The 14238-nt window shown below is 36.9% G+C and overlaps 1 protein-coding gene across 2 annotated transcripts in view; it reads right to left on the minus strand.

The window, feature by feature from the left end:
• Positions 1-14238, minus strand: part of IL1RAP (interleukin 1 receptor accessory protein) — a 130831-nt gene that overhangs the window by 26844 nt on the left and 89749 nt on the right. For both annotated transcript variants that reach the window (XM_049628412.1, XM_049628411.1), the window contains exon 5: positions 1516-1681. In XM_049628412.1, coding sequence (XP_049484369.1) covers positions 1516-1681 — 166 coding nt within the window. The remainder of the gene's footprint in view (positions 1-1515; positions 1682-14238) is intronic.

Below are 14238 nucleotides of genomic sequence, written 5' to 3' on the forward strand. Positions count from 1 at the left end.
AATATATATCAGAAATAATTTCCAAGATGAATCTAAGGTTAGATTATTCATTTGGCTTTTTAAGGCCATTCACATTAAGTTCTTTTTTTTTTTAATGTTTATTTACTTATTTTGAGAGAGAATGAGAGAGTGCGAGCACAGGATGGGTGGAAAGAGAAGGAGAGAGAGAATCCCAAGCAGGCCCCACACTGTCAGTGCAGTATGGGGTTTGAACTCACAAACAGTGAGATCATGACCTAAGCCACCTGGTATCCCCATTCATGTTACGTTAAAAATTTAGTCTGATTTTTCTTCTGAATTAGTTCCCAGCTCAGCATTATTCCAAAAGTAGGAAGAGGAAGAGGAGAGGTGATTACAAAATTTTTCAGTTTGAATTTTATTTGTACTATTATGTTAAAGCCCTTAAAAATGATGCCCAAATTATGTCAAACTAGTAGAGAAGGCCCTGAACCAAGAATAAGAAACCTGGGATTTGGAATCACTTCTTCCACTAACAGAGCATCTCTAAACAGTTTACTTTGGTTTTTTTGTTTGTTTTTAATTTTTATTTATTTATTTTGGGGGGGGGGGGGGGAAGGGAGTGGGGGAGGGGCAGAGAGAGAGAAGGTGAGAGAGAATCCTAACCAGGCTCCATGCTCAGTGGTCAGCATGGAGCCCAACACAGTGCTCATCTCACCACCTTGAGATTATGACCTGAGTGGACAACAAGAGTAGGACACTTAACCCAGGAGCCCCCAAAACAGCTTACTTTGTGTTGTTGTGTCTCAATGACATCTATGAAAAGATGGGGTGTGAAACGTTTTCACTCTGATATGCTCTGATTTTGAATACCATGGGCACAGGGTATTCAGGGCTCTCCCCTAATTGCCACCTATCCTGACACTGGTCCTCTTGATTTCTGGATTTGACAGTCTTTTGACTATGGCCTGGATATTGTCCTTTCCACTTTCCTCATTTCCCACCACCTATTCTCTCGTGGCAAAGCAATGTTTGAACCCTGCCAGCAAGCAGCTCCATCTACAACAGTTCCAGTACATAGAAAGACAGAGCTCATTTAATTCAAATACAACACTTTTTTGACAATAATATTAACTACTATTCATTGAGTTTCCACTCTTTGCCTGGAACTGGATTAACATAATATATATATTATTTCTGATATTCCCAACTATACTGAATGTGAGGTTCTCTTAGTCCCAGAGGACAGACAAGGAGACTGAGACCCTGAGCAAAGGCATTTTGCTAATAAATGGCAAGGGTACAAGTTGAACACAGATTCACCCGGCACTGTTTCCACTCCTCATTCATTCATATAGATCAATGATTCATGCGGTACACTGATAGGTATTGAGTGCCTACTCTGAATGTGGAATGTGTTGTGGCTCCAGCACAGTGAACAAAAAAGATCAACCTCTTTTCCCATAGAATTTACATACCTGTTTGTAATAAACTATCAAGAGCCAAAACAAAATTACTGCATTTTGCTGTGTGCACTTAGTACAAAACCATGCTTACCTACCACCTTCACAGTCAGAGTCCTAGTGAGATGGAAGGTACGCCCGTTTTCTGGATATGTAACAACGCATGTGTAATCTCCATTGTTTGAAACCAAGGCTATGAGAAAGCTCAAGCTCATGCCTTCAGGTACTACATTATTAAAGTTCTGTATTTTATGGCAGCCCTAGAAGAAGGAAAACAAGACATTCAGTGTTGAGATACATACATGGAAAATATACAAATGCACATATATATACACACATCTAATTTTACACGGAACATACAAATATCTATCATGGCTGCACATTTTACAAACTATTTTGGTCCAGTACTTAATGATATTTCTGTAAAGAATGAATGTGATGTTTCATTATATTTTATGCAAAATGAAAATAGGAATTCTAAACTGAGATATGAATTCAAAAGCATGGGCTTCTTGTCTCAGGATCCAGTATTTGAATTTTGGAAATCCCACATTAGTAGTTAAATAAGGTTAATGTTGTGAAAACAACTAGGGCAACTTAAGAAAATTCATCTGCTGCCATTTAAGAAACACTTAGTTTTCCTATCTCCATTTATTCACTGATTATATTAATTTGGGAGTCCAGCCACTCTGCTAATTCAGGCTTAGTTTAGGTGTCTGGTTCTGGCAGTCTTTTCCTTTTTTTTTTTAGTATTTATTTTTGAAAGAGAGAGAGTGAGAAGGAGAGAGAATCCCAAGCAGACTCCATGCTCAGAGAAGAGCCTGATGTGGGGCTCGACCCGATGATGGTGAGATATTGACCTGAACGGAAATCAAGCGTCAGATGCTTAACCAACTGAGCCACCCAGGCGACCCTGAGGTTTTGGCATTCTTGATCACCCTGTTGAATCACTCTATCAGTTGCTTCCAAACCTTTTTGTGTTTTCCTTATTTATTTTACAATCCAATATTACAGACTTCAGAATCTAAAACTAAAAGATATTTTATGAGTCTGACCAAGAGTGAAGTTTGTTTCTATTCTAACTTATATTTTCATATACTTCTGTTGATTTTTAAAATTTTGAGAGTGTAATAGCTCATGAAACATAACTGGACTCCTGTTTTGGCTCTCTGATTCCCACTAATTGGCTTACATTGTTTTATTTTATTTTATTTTATTTTATTTTATTTTATTTTATTAATAAAAAAATATAGCAGTGCCTGGGTGGCTCAGTCGGTTAAGCGTTGGACTTCAGCTCAGGTCATGATCTCATGGCTCATGAGTTTGAGCCCCACATCAGCCTTTGTCCTGACAGCTCAGACCCTGGAGCCTGCTTGGGATTCTGTGTCTCTGTCTCTCTCTGTCTCTCTCTCTCAAAAGTAAACATTAAAAAAAACTAAAGAAAAAATACAGCATCTGTGACAAAATTATGTGTTGAACAGTTACTTTTAGAAAAACTTTGTTTTCTTTAAAAAAAAAAAAAGCAGCACTTTCAACAATAGCCAAATTATGGAAAGAGCCTAAATATCCATCAACTGATGAATGGATAAAGAAATTGTGGTTTATATATACAATGGAATACTACGTGGCAATGAGAAAGAATGAAATATGGCCTTTTGTAGCAACGTGGATGGAACTGGAGAGTGTTATGCTAAGTGAAATAAGTCATACAGAGAGAGACAGATACCATATGTTTTCAGTCTTATGTGGATCCTGAGAAACTTAACAGAAGACCATGGGGGAGGGGAAGGGAAAAAAAAAAAAAGAAGTTAGTGAGGGAGGGAGCCAAACCATAAGAGACTCTTGAAAATGGAGAACAATCTGAGGGTTGATGGGGGGGTGGGAGGTAGAGGAGGGTAGGTGATGGGTATTGAGGAGGGTACCTGTTGGAATGAGCACTGGATGTTGTATGGAAACCAATTTGTCAATAAATTTCATATTTAAAAAAATTGAATGTACCATACACATTTTCAGCTGTTCACATAAACCAAACAAAAAACAAAAAACAAAAAACCACGCAGCTTATTCAAATTAACTTTTATGCAAAAATAAAATTTATATTTGATTTTTTAAAAATAAAATGAAAAAATAAAAAAATCAATAATCTGTAACAAAATGGACTGGGTTATACCTAAGGTTTTTTAGCTCTTGAAAATTCTGGGAAGCTATTATTGGCTTATAGCTTAGATTTACTATATTCACATATTTAACTTTGATTCTTGAAACTTTACGGTTTTCTTACGTCAATTCCTGGAGCATGTGTTTTGAAATATGATAGTTACACTAAATGGCATATTTTGCAATTCTTTGTCACAGGAACTATGTCTTTTAAGAATATCACTAAACTTTTGATTCATGGAAATGATCATCAAGAGGAAGCTGTTATACGCTTATTTTCTGAATGCAATTTATCTTGTTTTGATAAACAGTGTTTCTAGACACTTGTCACATCAGCAAAATATTTCAATGTTCTTAGGTTATCACAAAGAATAAGGCCACAGAGACCTGTACTCTTATAATGAATTTATGTCAGATTTGGTTTAAATTGAGTTTAGACTATCTATAGAATTCTATTTGATTTTTGTGGCACCTTTCATTTAAACAGCTCAAAGCTATTTTCTTCTCTCATTTGTTAGGTTAGCTGTTCTTAAATCCACATGAAGTAGACAGATCACACTAAATATGCTCTAGTTTTACAGGTGGAAAAAAAATGAGACAGATAAGGAGGTATTCCAGATAATACACAGCAAAGCCAAAACTCAGTTTTTCAGATATAAGAACAAAGGTTTTTGACTAGCTTCTTAACTAAGAATGAACACCTCTCCTTGGGAGTTAGTTGAGGCTGGAAAAATTATATTGACACATGTAGTGACATGCACTCTGTTATCTCACTTAATCCTTATTCCAAACTTAGCAAGTTTGGAATGTTCTTATGCCCATTTTCTAGATGAGGATATAAAGAAAGGCCTAGAAAGGTTAAGTGATTGCCAATGCCACAGAGCTAGGTAGTGTCAGAGCTAAAATTTAAATCTAGATCCACCTGCTTTGAGGCCTTTTCTTTGAACCCCAACTGACCCTGTCTCCCTACCCTGGTTATGCACATATGCTGCACCTGGGCCAGTCCCAGTGTTAATAGCATGCCATGGCTCTATCATTTCAATAAGGTTGATTCCCATAGATAGTGAGAAACTGTACAATTACACTGTTCAGGATAAGAAGTTGAACAACTATGGGGCACCTGGGTGGCTCCGTGGGTTAAGCTTCTGACTTCATGAGGTCATGATCTCATGATTCATGAGTTCGGGCCCTGTGTCAGGCTCTGTGCTGACAGCTCAGAGCCTGAAGCCTGATTCAGATTCCATGTCTCCTTCTGTCTCTACCCCTTCCCTACTCAAGTTCTCCCTCTCTCTCTTTCTCTCTCTCAAAAACTAAATAAACATTAAAAACAATTTTAAAAAAGGAAGTTGACAACTAGTACTGAACTGGTCAATAGTACTTCTTAAGAATGTACTAAAAGAAACCTTTCTTTTTTGACTGGCTAAGTATCATTTATGTAAAAACTATTCAAAAACACATTGTTTTAGGATTCATAATATGTACTAAAAATATGAAGAAACACTTCTGGCTCAAAGTCTTTTCATTCATTCACTCATTAATTCATTCACCCTTGAGCATTAATCATAAACCACATACCAGCCACTGTGTGAGGTTCTGAGAATACGACATTGAATAAAACAAAGGATCAGCTCTTACGGACTCATCATGAACAGAGAAATAGAATCATACACATCTATATAGCAAGGAAAATGGCACAAAACAGGTATATGTTGATCTCTTGCTAGCTCTCTCTTTTTCTTCTTCTTATTCAAACCCATGAACATGAACTTGAAATTTGGGATGGATACACTTAAAGGTATTCAATGGGCCTGTGTGTCAATGGTCTAAGTATACTTTCTTGTGAGTTCTTCCCTTCTTTCCGTAAAGGATAAAAATGTCGACCAGGGACAGGTTTTTCTTAGAGCTTCTTTGTCTAGGAAAGCATTTTGAATTAAGGAATATTCCATAAAAATCAATGGGAAAGTTTGGGGTCTAATCTGCTATTCAGAAAAGGCTTACCATTCAAATATTTTAAATTAGCTAGATTTAACCAAAAGAAATAAAAAGCCATTTTTAAGTTATAAGACCTATAGCATGTTAACAAAGGAAATGAAAGAAACATTTTACATTCTAAATGTGCATGTGCATGGTAGGGGGACCTGTGAGGCATTGTTTAACTATAAATAACCATTAACTTTAGCCTGTAGTGTGTGATGAACTCTATTTCCTATATGCAATTGCATCTCTGGACCCTTTGGTACATGCACCTGATACACATAGGATACTTTCAAACCTAATAAACTATTCCTAAAAATAAATCCTACATATTTCAAAATCATTTATTTGGAATCCAGGAAAAAAAAAAAAGATTTGAACAAGAATCTAAAGGTGTCCAAAGGGGGGAAAAATGTTTCCAAATACAATAAACAGTTAACGGTAAATTGATTTCCACTGTGAAGCAAACACTTACCTGACTAGAAAACAAGTCATCCACTTAGTTGACCAGTCAGTTCCTCATTTTGAATTAAAAAAAGAGAAGTTGGACAGGAGAAATTCTTTTCCAACACATAGTGGTGGCCATGACAACCTACCACAATGTATAGGTAAAGAACAACACAAGAAATGACTCTGAGATCTTCGAGAGGAAATAAATCATGTGCTGAAGTGTGGGGTGTGAGTTAGGGGATGTTGTGAGTAAAAGGGGACAAATATGTCCATTTAACCAACCTACAACTTTTAAAGAACTGTATGAGAGCACAAGAATGGTGAAGATACAGTTCCTAACCTCTAGGTACGCAGTCTAATGGAGAATCGCAACAAATACTGTGGAAAGCATATTGGGGTAGGGGAGTGGGGGGGGGAAGATTAAACAGAAAACATTTAGAAAAACTTCATGGAGAAGGAAAATGTGGACTGGCTTCTTAAATGGTTAAGTAGAATATTACCACCTCTGTAGGAGGAGGGGAGACGTGGGAGATGCCACTCCAGGGACAAGGAAAAGTGTGAACGAACCCCCTCCGCTCTTACAGCATTTTGCCTTCTGTGTGAGTCCTTCACCAACGTTATTGTAGTGATCTCTTTTCATGTGTATTTCTTCCTCTACAAGAGGTACTCTTAGGGGCAGGTAGAGGGGGTAGATGAGTACTGTATCCACATGGGCAGCAACTTGCCCAATGCTTGGCACACGGGAAACGTGCAATACATTTACACAATACATTTGTGTTGTGTGGTCAAAAATATGAATGAGAGAAGCAAGCTCAAGATGTGGAGTCTCAAGTTCAAGCGGTATGCAAATGAGAACAAGAAGATGAATACAAGAAATATGAGACATGGGATGGGTGAGCTGTAGGACAGATGGGGAAACTGAAGCGAGGATACAAAGAGTTTAACAGAAATAATGGGTTAGGAATATCTACTGACATTTTTGCATCCAGGATTAAGTTGGTCTGAAATGCATCATACTTGTTCACAAAATTTTATAAGAGTTCTACACTGGAGTCACTTCCAGGGAACAGAACTATCTCATCCATTGTTTATGCAACAGATATTTATAAAACCCTTCCCACGTGACAGGTACTATGTTAGGAGATGGGCACACACACAGTAGATGGTAAAAACAGAAATGGCCCTTATTCCCATGGGATTTTCCAGTCCAGTCTAATTCATTCAGGTATTTAATCAATTCCTAAATACAGAGTACAGAGGTTCTGTTTTGTGCTGTGTGCTTGTGATTCAAGGGATAGAAAGAGAGAGGTCACTACCCAGGACAGGAGAGAAAAGTGCAGTCATTACAGTAACAAAGGTGAGGTATGATTTAAGTGCTGTCAAAATACAGAGTGGGTGATTCATTCAGCTAAAGTCAGCTTCAGGGCTTCACAGATATTTGAACTGGGTTTAAGTTTAAAGGATGTAACTTAACTCCCCAGAAGCCCTCAAACTATGTGTAAAATGCTGTGTATATATATAGGCATATATAGAATTAAATGTGTATTGCTTGGAAAGAAAATATGATACACACTTCCTTTATACCAAAGGTTAAAAATCATTATATAGGGACCATAAAGAAAGGAAAGAGATAAAGAACGAACCAAACTAAGATGTCAGATCAAATTGAAACAAGCACCTTAAAATAAAGTCTATTACATAGTCCTTGGACTAACTTAACAATACGTGCCGTGCCAACAAGAAGGCCAAGCCTGGCACGCTTTCAGAAATGTGCTTTCCTGATGGCATTTTGTCAAAAGAGGCAAAAGTTTTTCAATTTTCCAAGAGATTTATAAACAATATATGGCCAATTCTGATTAATCTCACACTGAAAATTAGAGGTGGAGGTAATATCCCAATTTTAATGATCACACTGAGTACAAGGAAAACCAGCTATTTGCAAAGTGATATCCGGAATGATATCTATTCTGCTAAATAGCACTTGAGAACATTTCAGCAGCTGCCATAAATGTAATATCCAAAACACCTACTAAAGTGGTTCCTCTGATCCTCAGTAAGAAGGGAAAATTTGCCTTGGTTTCTACAAGTGTCTCTGGCAAAAAATGTTCACATGCCCAGTTATACCGATGAGAACGAGGAATGATCCAGTAGTATAAAAGTTAGGATGGCTCGCCATATTTTAAAGCTTAGGTCTCCGAATAAATAATAATAGTAACAACAACAACAGGATCACACTTACCTGTGTCTTTATTCCTATGTATTTGGAAGTCCCTATGAGAACAAACAGGCAGCCTCCAATTTATACACGTGTTTTGTTCCAGAAGTTCTTTTATAAGCTGGCTATTTGAAATTCAGTAAATCACTTCCAAGCCATGGTTTGTTTTCCAGGCTAGTAACAAAACCTGGCTTGTTCAACAAACATTTACTAAACATCAGTTTAACTCACAGGGTTGTTGAATTAGAGACCTATGAATTCTGGGCCCAGACTGAAGAAAACCCTGCCATGCAGAAAGACAGGAGGAGAGAAGACACGCAGAGAAGAAAAAGTCAAGCCTGCCCCATGTCCCCTGCAATTCTGAAAGAGAAACTTTGGATCTTCTGGTCCCACTAATCCCAGGTTTCTGAGCCCCCTCTCACTTCCCCGAGGCCCTATTTCCACAGGTTTCCTTATGGCCCACAGACTCCCTTAACCTAATCCATGTGCAAAGCCTGCTCTGCCCTTCAAAATCCTTTACGCTCCAGAAATAAAGACTGGAGTGCTCTCTCTGTGTCATTTCTGAAGAGTATAATCTTTGGAACCCAACAGAAGTGGCTTGAAATTCCAGATTCTCCCAATATTGGCTGGATTGTTTCGAGTAAATTATATAAAATAGTGTAAAACTATGGGTTCCTGACATAGATTGTATAGGGTTGAATCTTAGCTCATAGCTCTGGGACCTTGGAAAAATCTCTCAACCACTATATACTTGGGGGTTTTCATAACGATATAATGGAGTGAACAGTAGAGCTTACTTCATGTTGAGAGAATGAAAATAATTAAAACATTTGGAAAAATTCCTGTGCTTGGTAAATGTCAGCTATTCTTGTTTACCTTTCTGAGCTTCTTGTTCCTAATGATATCTACCCTGAAGGATTGTGGTAAGTGTTACATATAACATATAAAGTACCCAGTACAATGTATTTTACCGCTAAAATGCAAGAAATGTTAGTCTCCCTTTCCTCCTTTCAATTCATTCGTTTTCACCTTTCTGCCAACAGGAAAACAAATTTGCTGGAACTGATAAATGTGTCTTTTAACTCTCACAGTTATTACTAAAAGAGACCATTTCTCCAACGTCAGGGTAGGGAACTCAGCTGATAACAACTGAGAGAGAGTTACTGTAGGAGGGCCAAGAAACCCAGATGGATGCAGGGAGTGACTGTAGATGGTAGAAAATGAAAAGCAATGTCAGCATAGGAGAATGCCCCTTCTAAGAAAACTGATTTTGCTCCCAAGATTGCAGAACTCTTAGGATTAAAGGTGTCAATTACTCCAAGATGGAGAAATAAAAAGCAGTATAGCACACATCAGTAGCAACCTTTTCATAATCATAGAATAGAAAGGATGTCTGGTTACTGATTGTCCTTTTTAGTCACCTGCACATTGTTGGGTGTCTGCCATGGCAATGGTTTCACTGCTATGACTTTTTTCTTGATCTTCTTTCCAGGCTTCCTGCTTTTATTCACCCATGAATATTCTCTCCAGATTTTCACATTAGCCCTTTTCTCTTGTCATTTTATTTTGTTTTCTTAAGGGATTCAACTATCATATAGATAATTCTATCTAATTATCTAATTAGATTCTCTGTCTCTAGCTTTGACTTTTTCTTCTAAGCTCTAGACCCATACACACGTAGCCACTGCCTACAGGTCACTGCCACATAGGTATCTCACAAACACTTCTAACTCCATCTGACATTATCTAAATACATTACTTGCCCCCCAAACCTGCTTCTTCCCTGCTGTTTCATACCTTGGTTAATAGCACCAACATTCATCCAACCAGGAAAACCAAAAAATCTGGAAATCATTAAGAATACAGAGATGGGTGTGCTATAACTTTACTCTCAAGAAATAGTCTCACAGGGCACAGGCATGTAAATTTCTCCCTCTTCTTAAAACCAACATTAATGATCTTTGTCACTCTTGTGGAAGTTAGAATTCTACTTTTTGATAAGAGTAAGAATTCTTTTATTTTTATTTTTATTTTGAGAGAAAAAGAGAGAGAGAGAGAGAAAGAGAGCATGTGAGCAGGGGAGGGCCAGAGACGGAGGAACAGAAAGAATACCAAGCAGGCTCTGTACTCTCAGTGCAGAGCCTGGCACAGGGCTCGATTGCATAAACCATCAGATCATGACCTGAGCTGATATCAAGAGTCAGATGCTTGGGGTCGCCCATGGACCCCAAGAATTCTTATTTATAAACTTGTCTGAATTAAACTGTGGTCTCTTTTTGAAACTATGTAGGGCAGGACATATATCTCATTGATTATAACCCCTTGACATATTTCATTGAATACAATTGATCTTCAACAGCTGTTGAAAGTATATATAAATGACTGTAAAACAATAAAGGAAGTGAAAAGTGAGATGGAGACAGGCATAAATAAGTAGCTGTGGGATTATATCAGGGAAAAATTATCTATAGCTGGAGAGAACAGGGAACAAACATTGATATGAAGACAGTAGAATTTGATATGTTCTAATGAAAGAATAGGGGACATGCCAGGCATCGGGAATGTATCAAGAAAAAAGAAGGAAAATTATAGAATATATAAGGAAATAAAATTAAGTTTTTCAGACTATTGAGTATTCAAAGTACAGAAAAAGTGAACAGGATTAGAGATGAGAGAACTCATTTGCAGGTAAATAGAAGAATACATTTTTAAAAAACTGGAAAATACTTTACACTTATTGATATAAAATTGTTCATGATTCTTTTAATCATTTTTTGGGTTTTTTACTACAGAACATTACAATCATAGAATACACAATGATACCCTGTACCTGTACCTAGCCTCAAATGTATCAATTCGGGCTATGTCTTACTTCATTTACACCTACTCACTGCACCCCAAGACTATTGTGAAGCAAATGACAGACATTCTATAATTTCACTTGTAAATATATCTGTGTGTATCTCCAAGTGACAAGACCCCTTCTGCAAGCATAACTGTAGTAACATTATCACAATTTAAAAAGTAATAATAACGCATTGTATTATCAATATTCTGTGTTCAGAGTTCCCCAATTTTCTCCTAGGTTGTTTTAGAGTTTGTTTGAATAAAACACGATTTAATGAAGGTCCATATACTGCAATTGTTTTTTATATATCTGAAATCAGTCTTTTTCTCTCTCTCTCTCATTCTCTTTCTTCCCTCTTTCCCTCCCTTTCTCTTAATCCTCTCAGTATAACATAAAATAGATATAGAAAAATACTTCAATGTATATATGAGTTAATGTATTATTGTAAAGCAAATACCTTCAAACCACCACTGAGGTCCAGGAATAGAACAGTACTCCTCACCCCTGAAAAGTTTCTGCATGCCCCATGTCAATCACAGATCTTTTACTATCCCCCAAAGAGGCCATTATCTATAATTTCACAGTAGAATTGTTTTCTTGTTTTCATTTATAATTTCATCACCTCCACAGACACTATAGTCTCAACCATTTTTAAATGTGTCTTATATGTTTCTTTGAATCTACACATTTTCACATCCTGCCTTTCTTTTTTCTTGCCATTTATCTGTTGAATAACTCAAGGCCTATAGAATTGAGGAGGGCACCTTTTGGGATGAGCACTGGGTGTTGTATGGAAACCAATTTGACAATAAATTTCATGAAAAAAAAAATTCTCCAGTATGGATTTTGCTGACTGCAAACTCATCGTGTAGATCAATACATTTCCCTCTTCTCTATATATCCTGCAAAATGGCAGCAGGATGCAAATCAGACTCAGGTTTAATCCATTTGGAACAATTATAAATGATATTTTATTCCTTCATAAGAATGAATATGCCCAGCTGTTTGATTTCTTATGATGGTACCAATCACTGATTCTTAATGTTTAGATTTATTAATTCTTTCGGGGTTGCAAAATGATTATATAAAAACACACTTCTCTGTACTATTTCATTACTCGGTGCACATTTCTTATAGAAAAGGCAGAAAAAATACTTGATATTTTCCCTTTATCAGTTTCCAAGATAACAAACTGATTTCTATCATCCACCAAATGTGACCGATTATTTTGAAATAGTATGAACTTACAGATTTAAATTTAATTCTTAAGATTTAACCCATTGTGACTAATATCCCTCCTGAAATTCAAATTGTTCCATTTTCAACCAATGGAAAACTCTTAAAGTTAGCTCCTAGGTCATTTCATTAATGACTTAAACTGTTAGATGTTAACATTTTATTTATTTTTATTTTTTATTTATTTTGATTTCTTAAAAAAAATTTTTTTAATGTTTATTTATTTTTGAGAGAGACATAGACAGAATGCTAGTGGGTTAGGGGCAGAGAGAGAGACACACACAGAATCCGAAGCAAGCTCCAGGCTCTGAGCTGTCAGCACAAAGCCCGATGCAGGGCTTGAAGTCACCAGCTGTGAGATCATGACCTGAGCTGAGTGAAGCTGGATGCTTAACCAACTGAGCCACCCAGGTGCCCCGATAACATTTTAAACTATGATTATGAATTGCCTATTTCTTCCTTTAAATCTGTCAACTTCTGCTTCATGCATTTGGACACGTTGCTGTGAAGCACACGTACTATTTTTATGGCTTCCTGATGAACTGACCCTTTTATTATTTTGAAAAGTCCTCTTTATCTCCGACAAAGTCTACTTTATGTGTTACTGGCATATCCATTCTAGCTTCCTTATTTTTATTCACCATTTATTTTCCATTTAAAGTTATTTTCTCCACTCTACTTTCTGTACATATTAAGGCATTATCTATCACATTCATTTACAATTATGTTCCTCTTAGTTTCAGGCTTCATTTATGAAATGACTTATTTTCTTCTTTCTAAATTTTTACTGAATTATATAACTTCTGGACTTTTCTAATTCTTATTTATCTATGTTATTCTTTCTCATCTTATATCATTTCTTAATGTCCTGTGGCTCATTTTTGAAACAGTAAGTCATATTATGTCCTTCTGGCATGCATTTTCTTTTTTGATAGAAATGTTATTCTGCTTCTTATTCTCCTTTTTCTTATAACTTTGAATGGGATTTTTCCCTTGGTTTTTTTGTTGTTTATTTTTATGTAAAGTTAGGGGTTGTTTGTTTGTTTGTTTGTTTTGTTTTGTTTTCCCTGAGCTTTTAGGTTGGCAGATTTTCTAACTTCACAGAGATCTCTCTTACAAACTAGGATCTTGAGATTTCCTGAGCCTCTTCTGCTCTTCCATTTTTAGCTGGTCCTTCTCTTTTCTTCCTCTGTATTGTCCTGATCCTGTTTATTTGTTTTCAAGTTTATTATTTATCTATTTATTTATTTATTTATTTATTTATTTATTGAGAGCTCATGCACGTGTGAGAGGGGCAGAGAGAAACGGAGAGACAGAATCCCAAGCTGTCAGGGCAGAGCCCCATGTGGGGCTCGATCTCATGAACCATGAGATCATGACCTGAGCTGAAATCAAGAGTGAGACACTTAACTGACTGAGCCACCCAGGTGCCCCAGTGATCCTGTTTACTTTTGATCACACTCCCAGCAGCTTGTCTTCAGTGGAGGTGGCATTTTATTCAGAGTTACAAGGCACTTGGACTATTTCAGTCCCTTCAAAACTTCTTGATATGGGCCTCTTGGATTTACCTTCTATTTGAGAGCATAACTCTTCCTAATTTCAGCTGCTATTCTCAAATTGGCCCACCTTACTTTCCAGTGAGTACCACTGGCTTTTGGGGGGTTCCCTATTGTCAAGTCTGCCAGGTACCACATTACTTCCATCTGCCCTCTTCCCTAGACACTGATTCTGTGTGTGGTTTTCCCATAAGTAGACACATGTTTTACAAACACATGTAAATGTGGTCCAGGAGGGTTTAGCTTTGGCTTCTGTGGATATTTGAAGACATTAAACAACAATGCCACTACCCCAGGGGCCACCTCCAACACTTTCATTTTTGATTAAACAATTTCCAAGTCTCTTAGATGTGCAAAAGACCACAGAAGGATTGTGTCCAC

Source organism: Panthera uncia, chromosome C2 (assembly GCF_023721935.1).
Source record: "Panthera uncia isolate 11264 chromosome C2, Puncia_PCG_1.0, whole genome shotgun sequence".
In the NCBI taxonomy this organism is placed as follows: domain Eukaryota; kingdom Metazoa; phylum Chordata; class Mammalia; order Carnivora; family Felidae; genus Panthera; species Panthera uncia.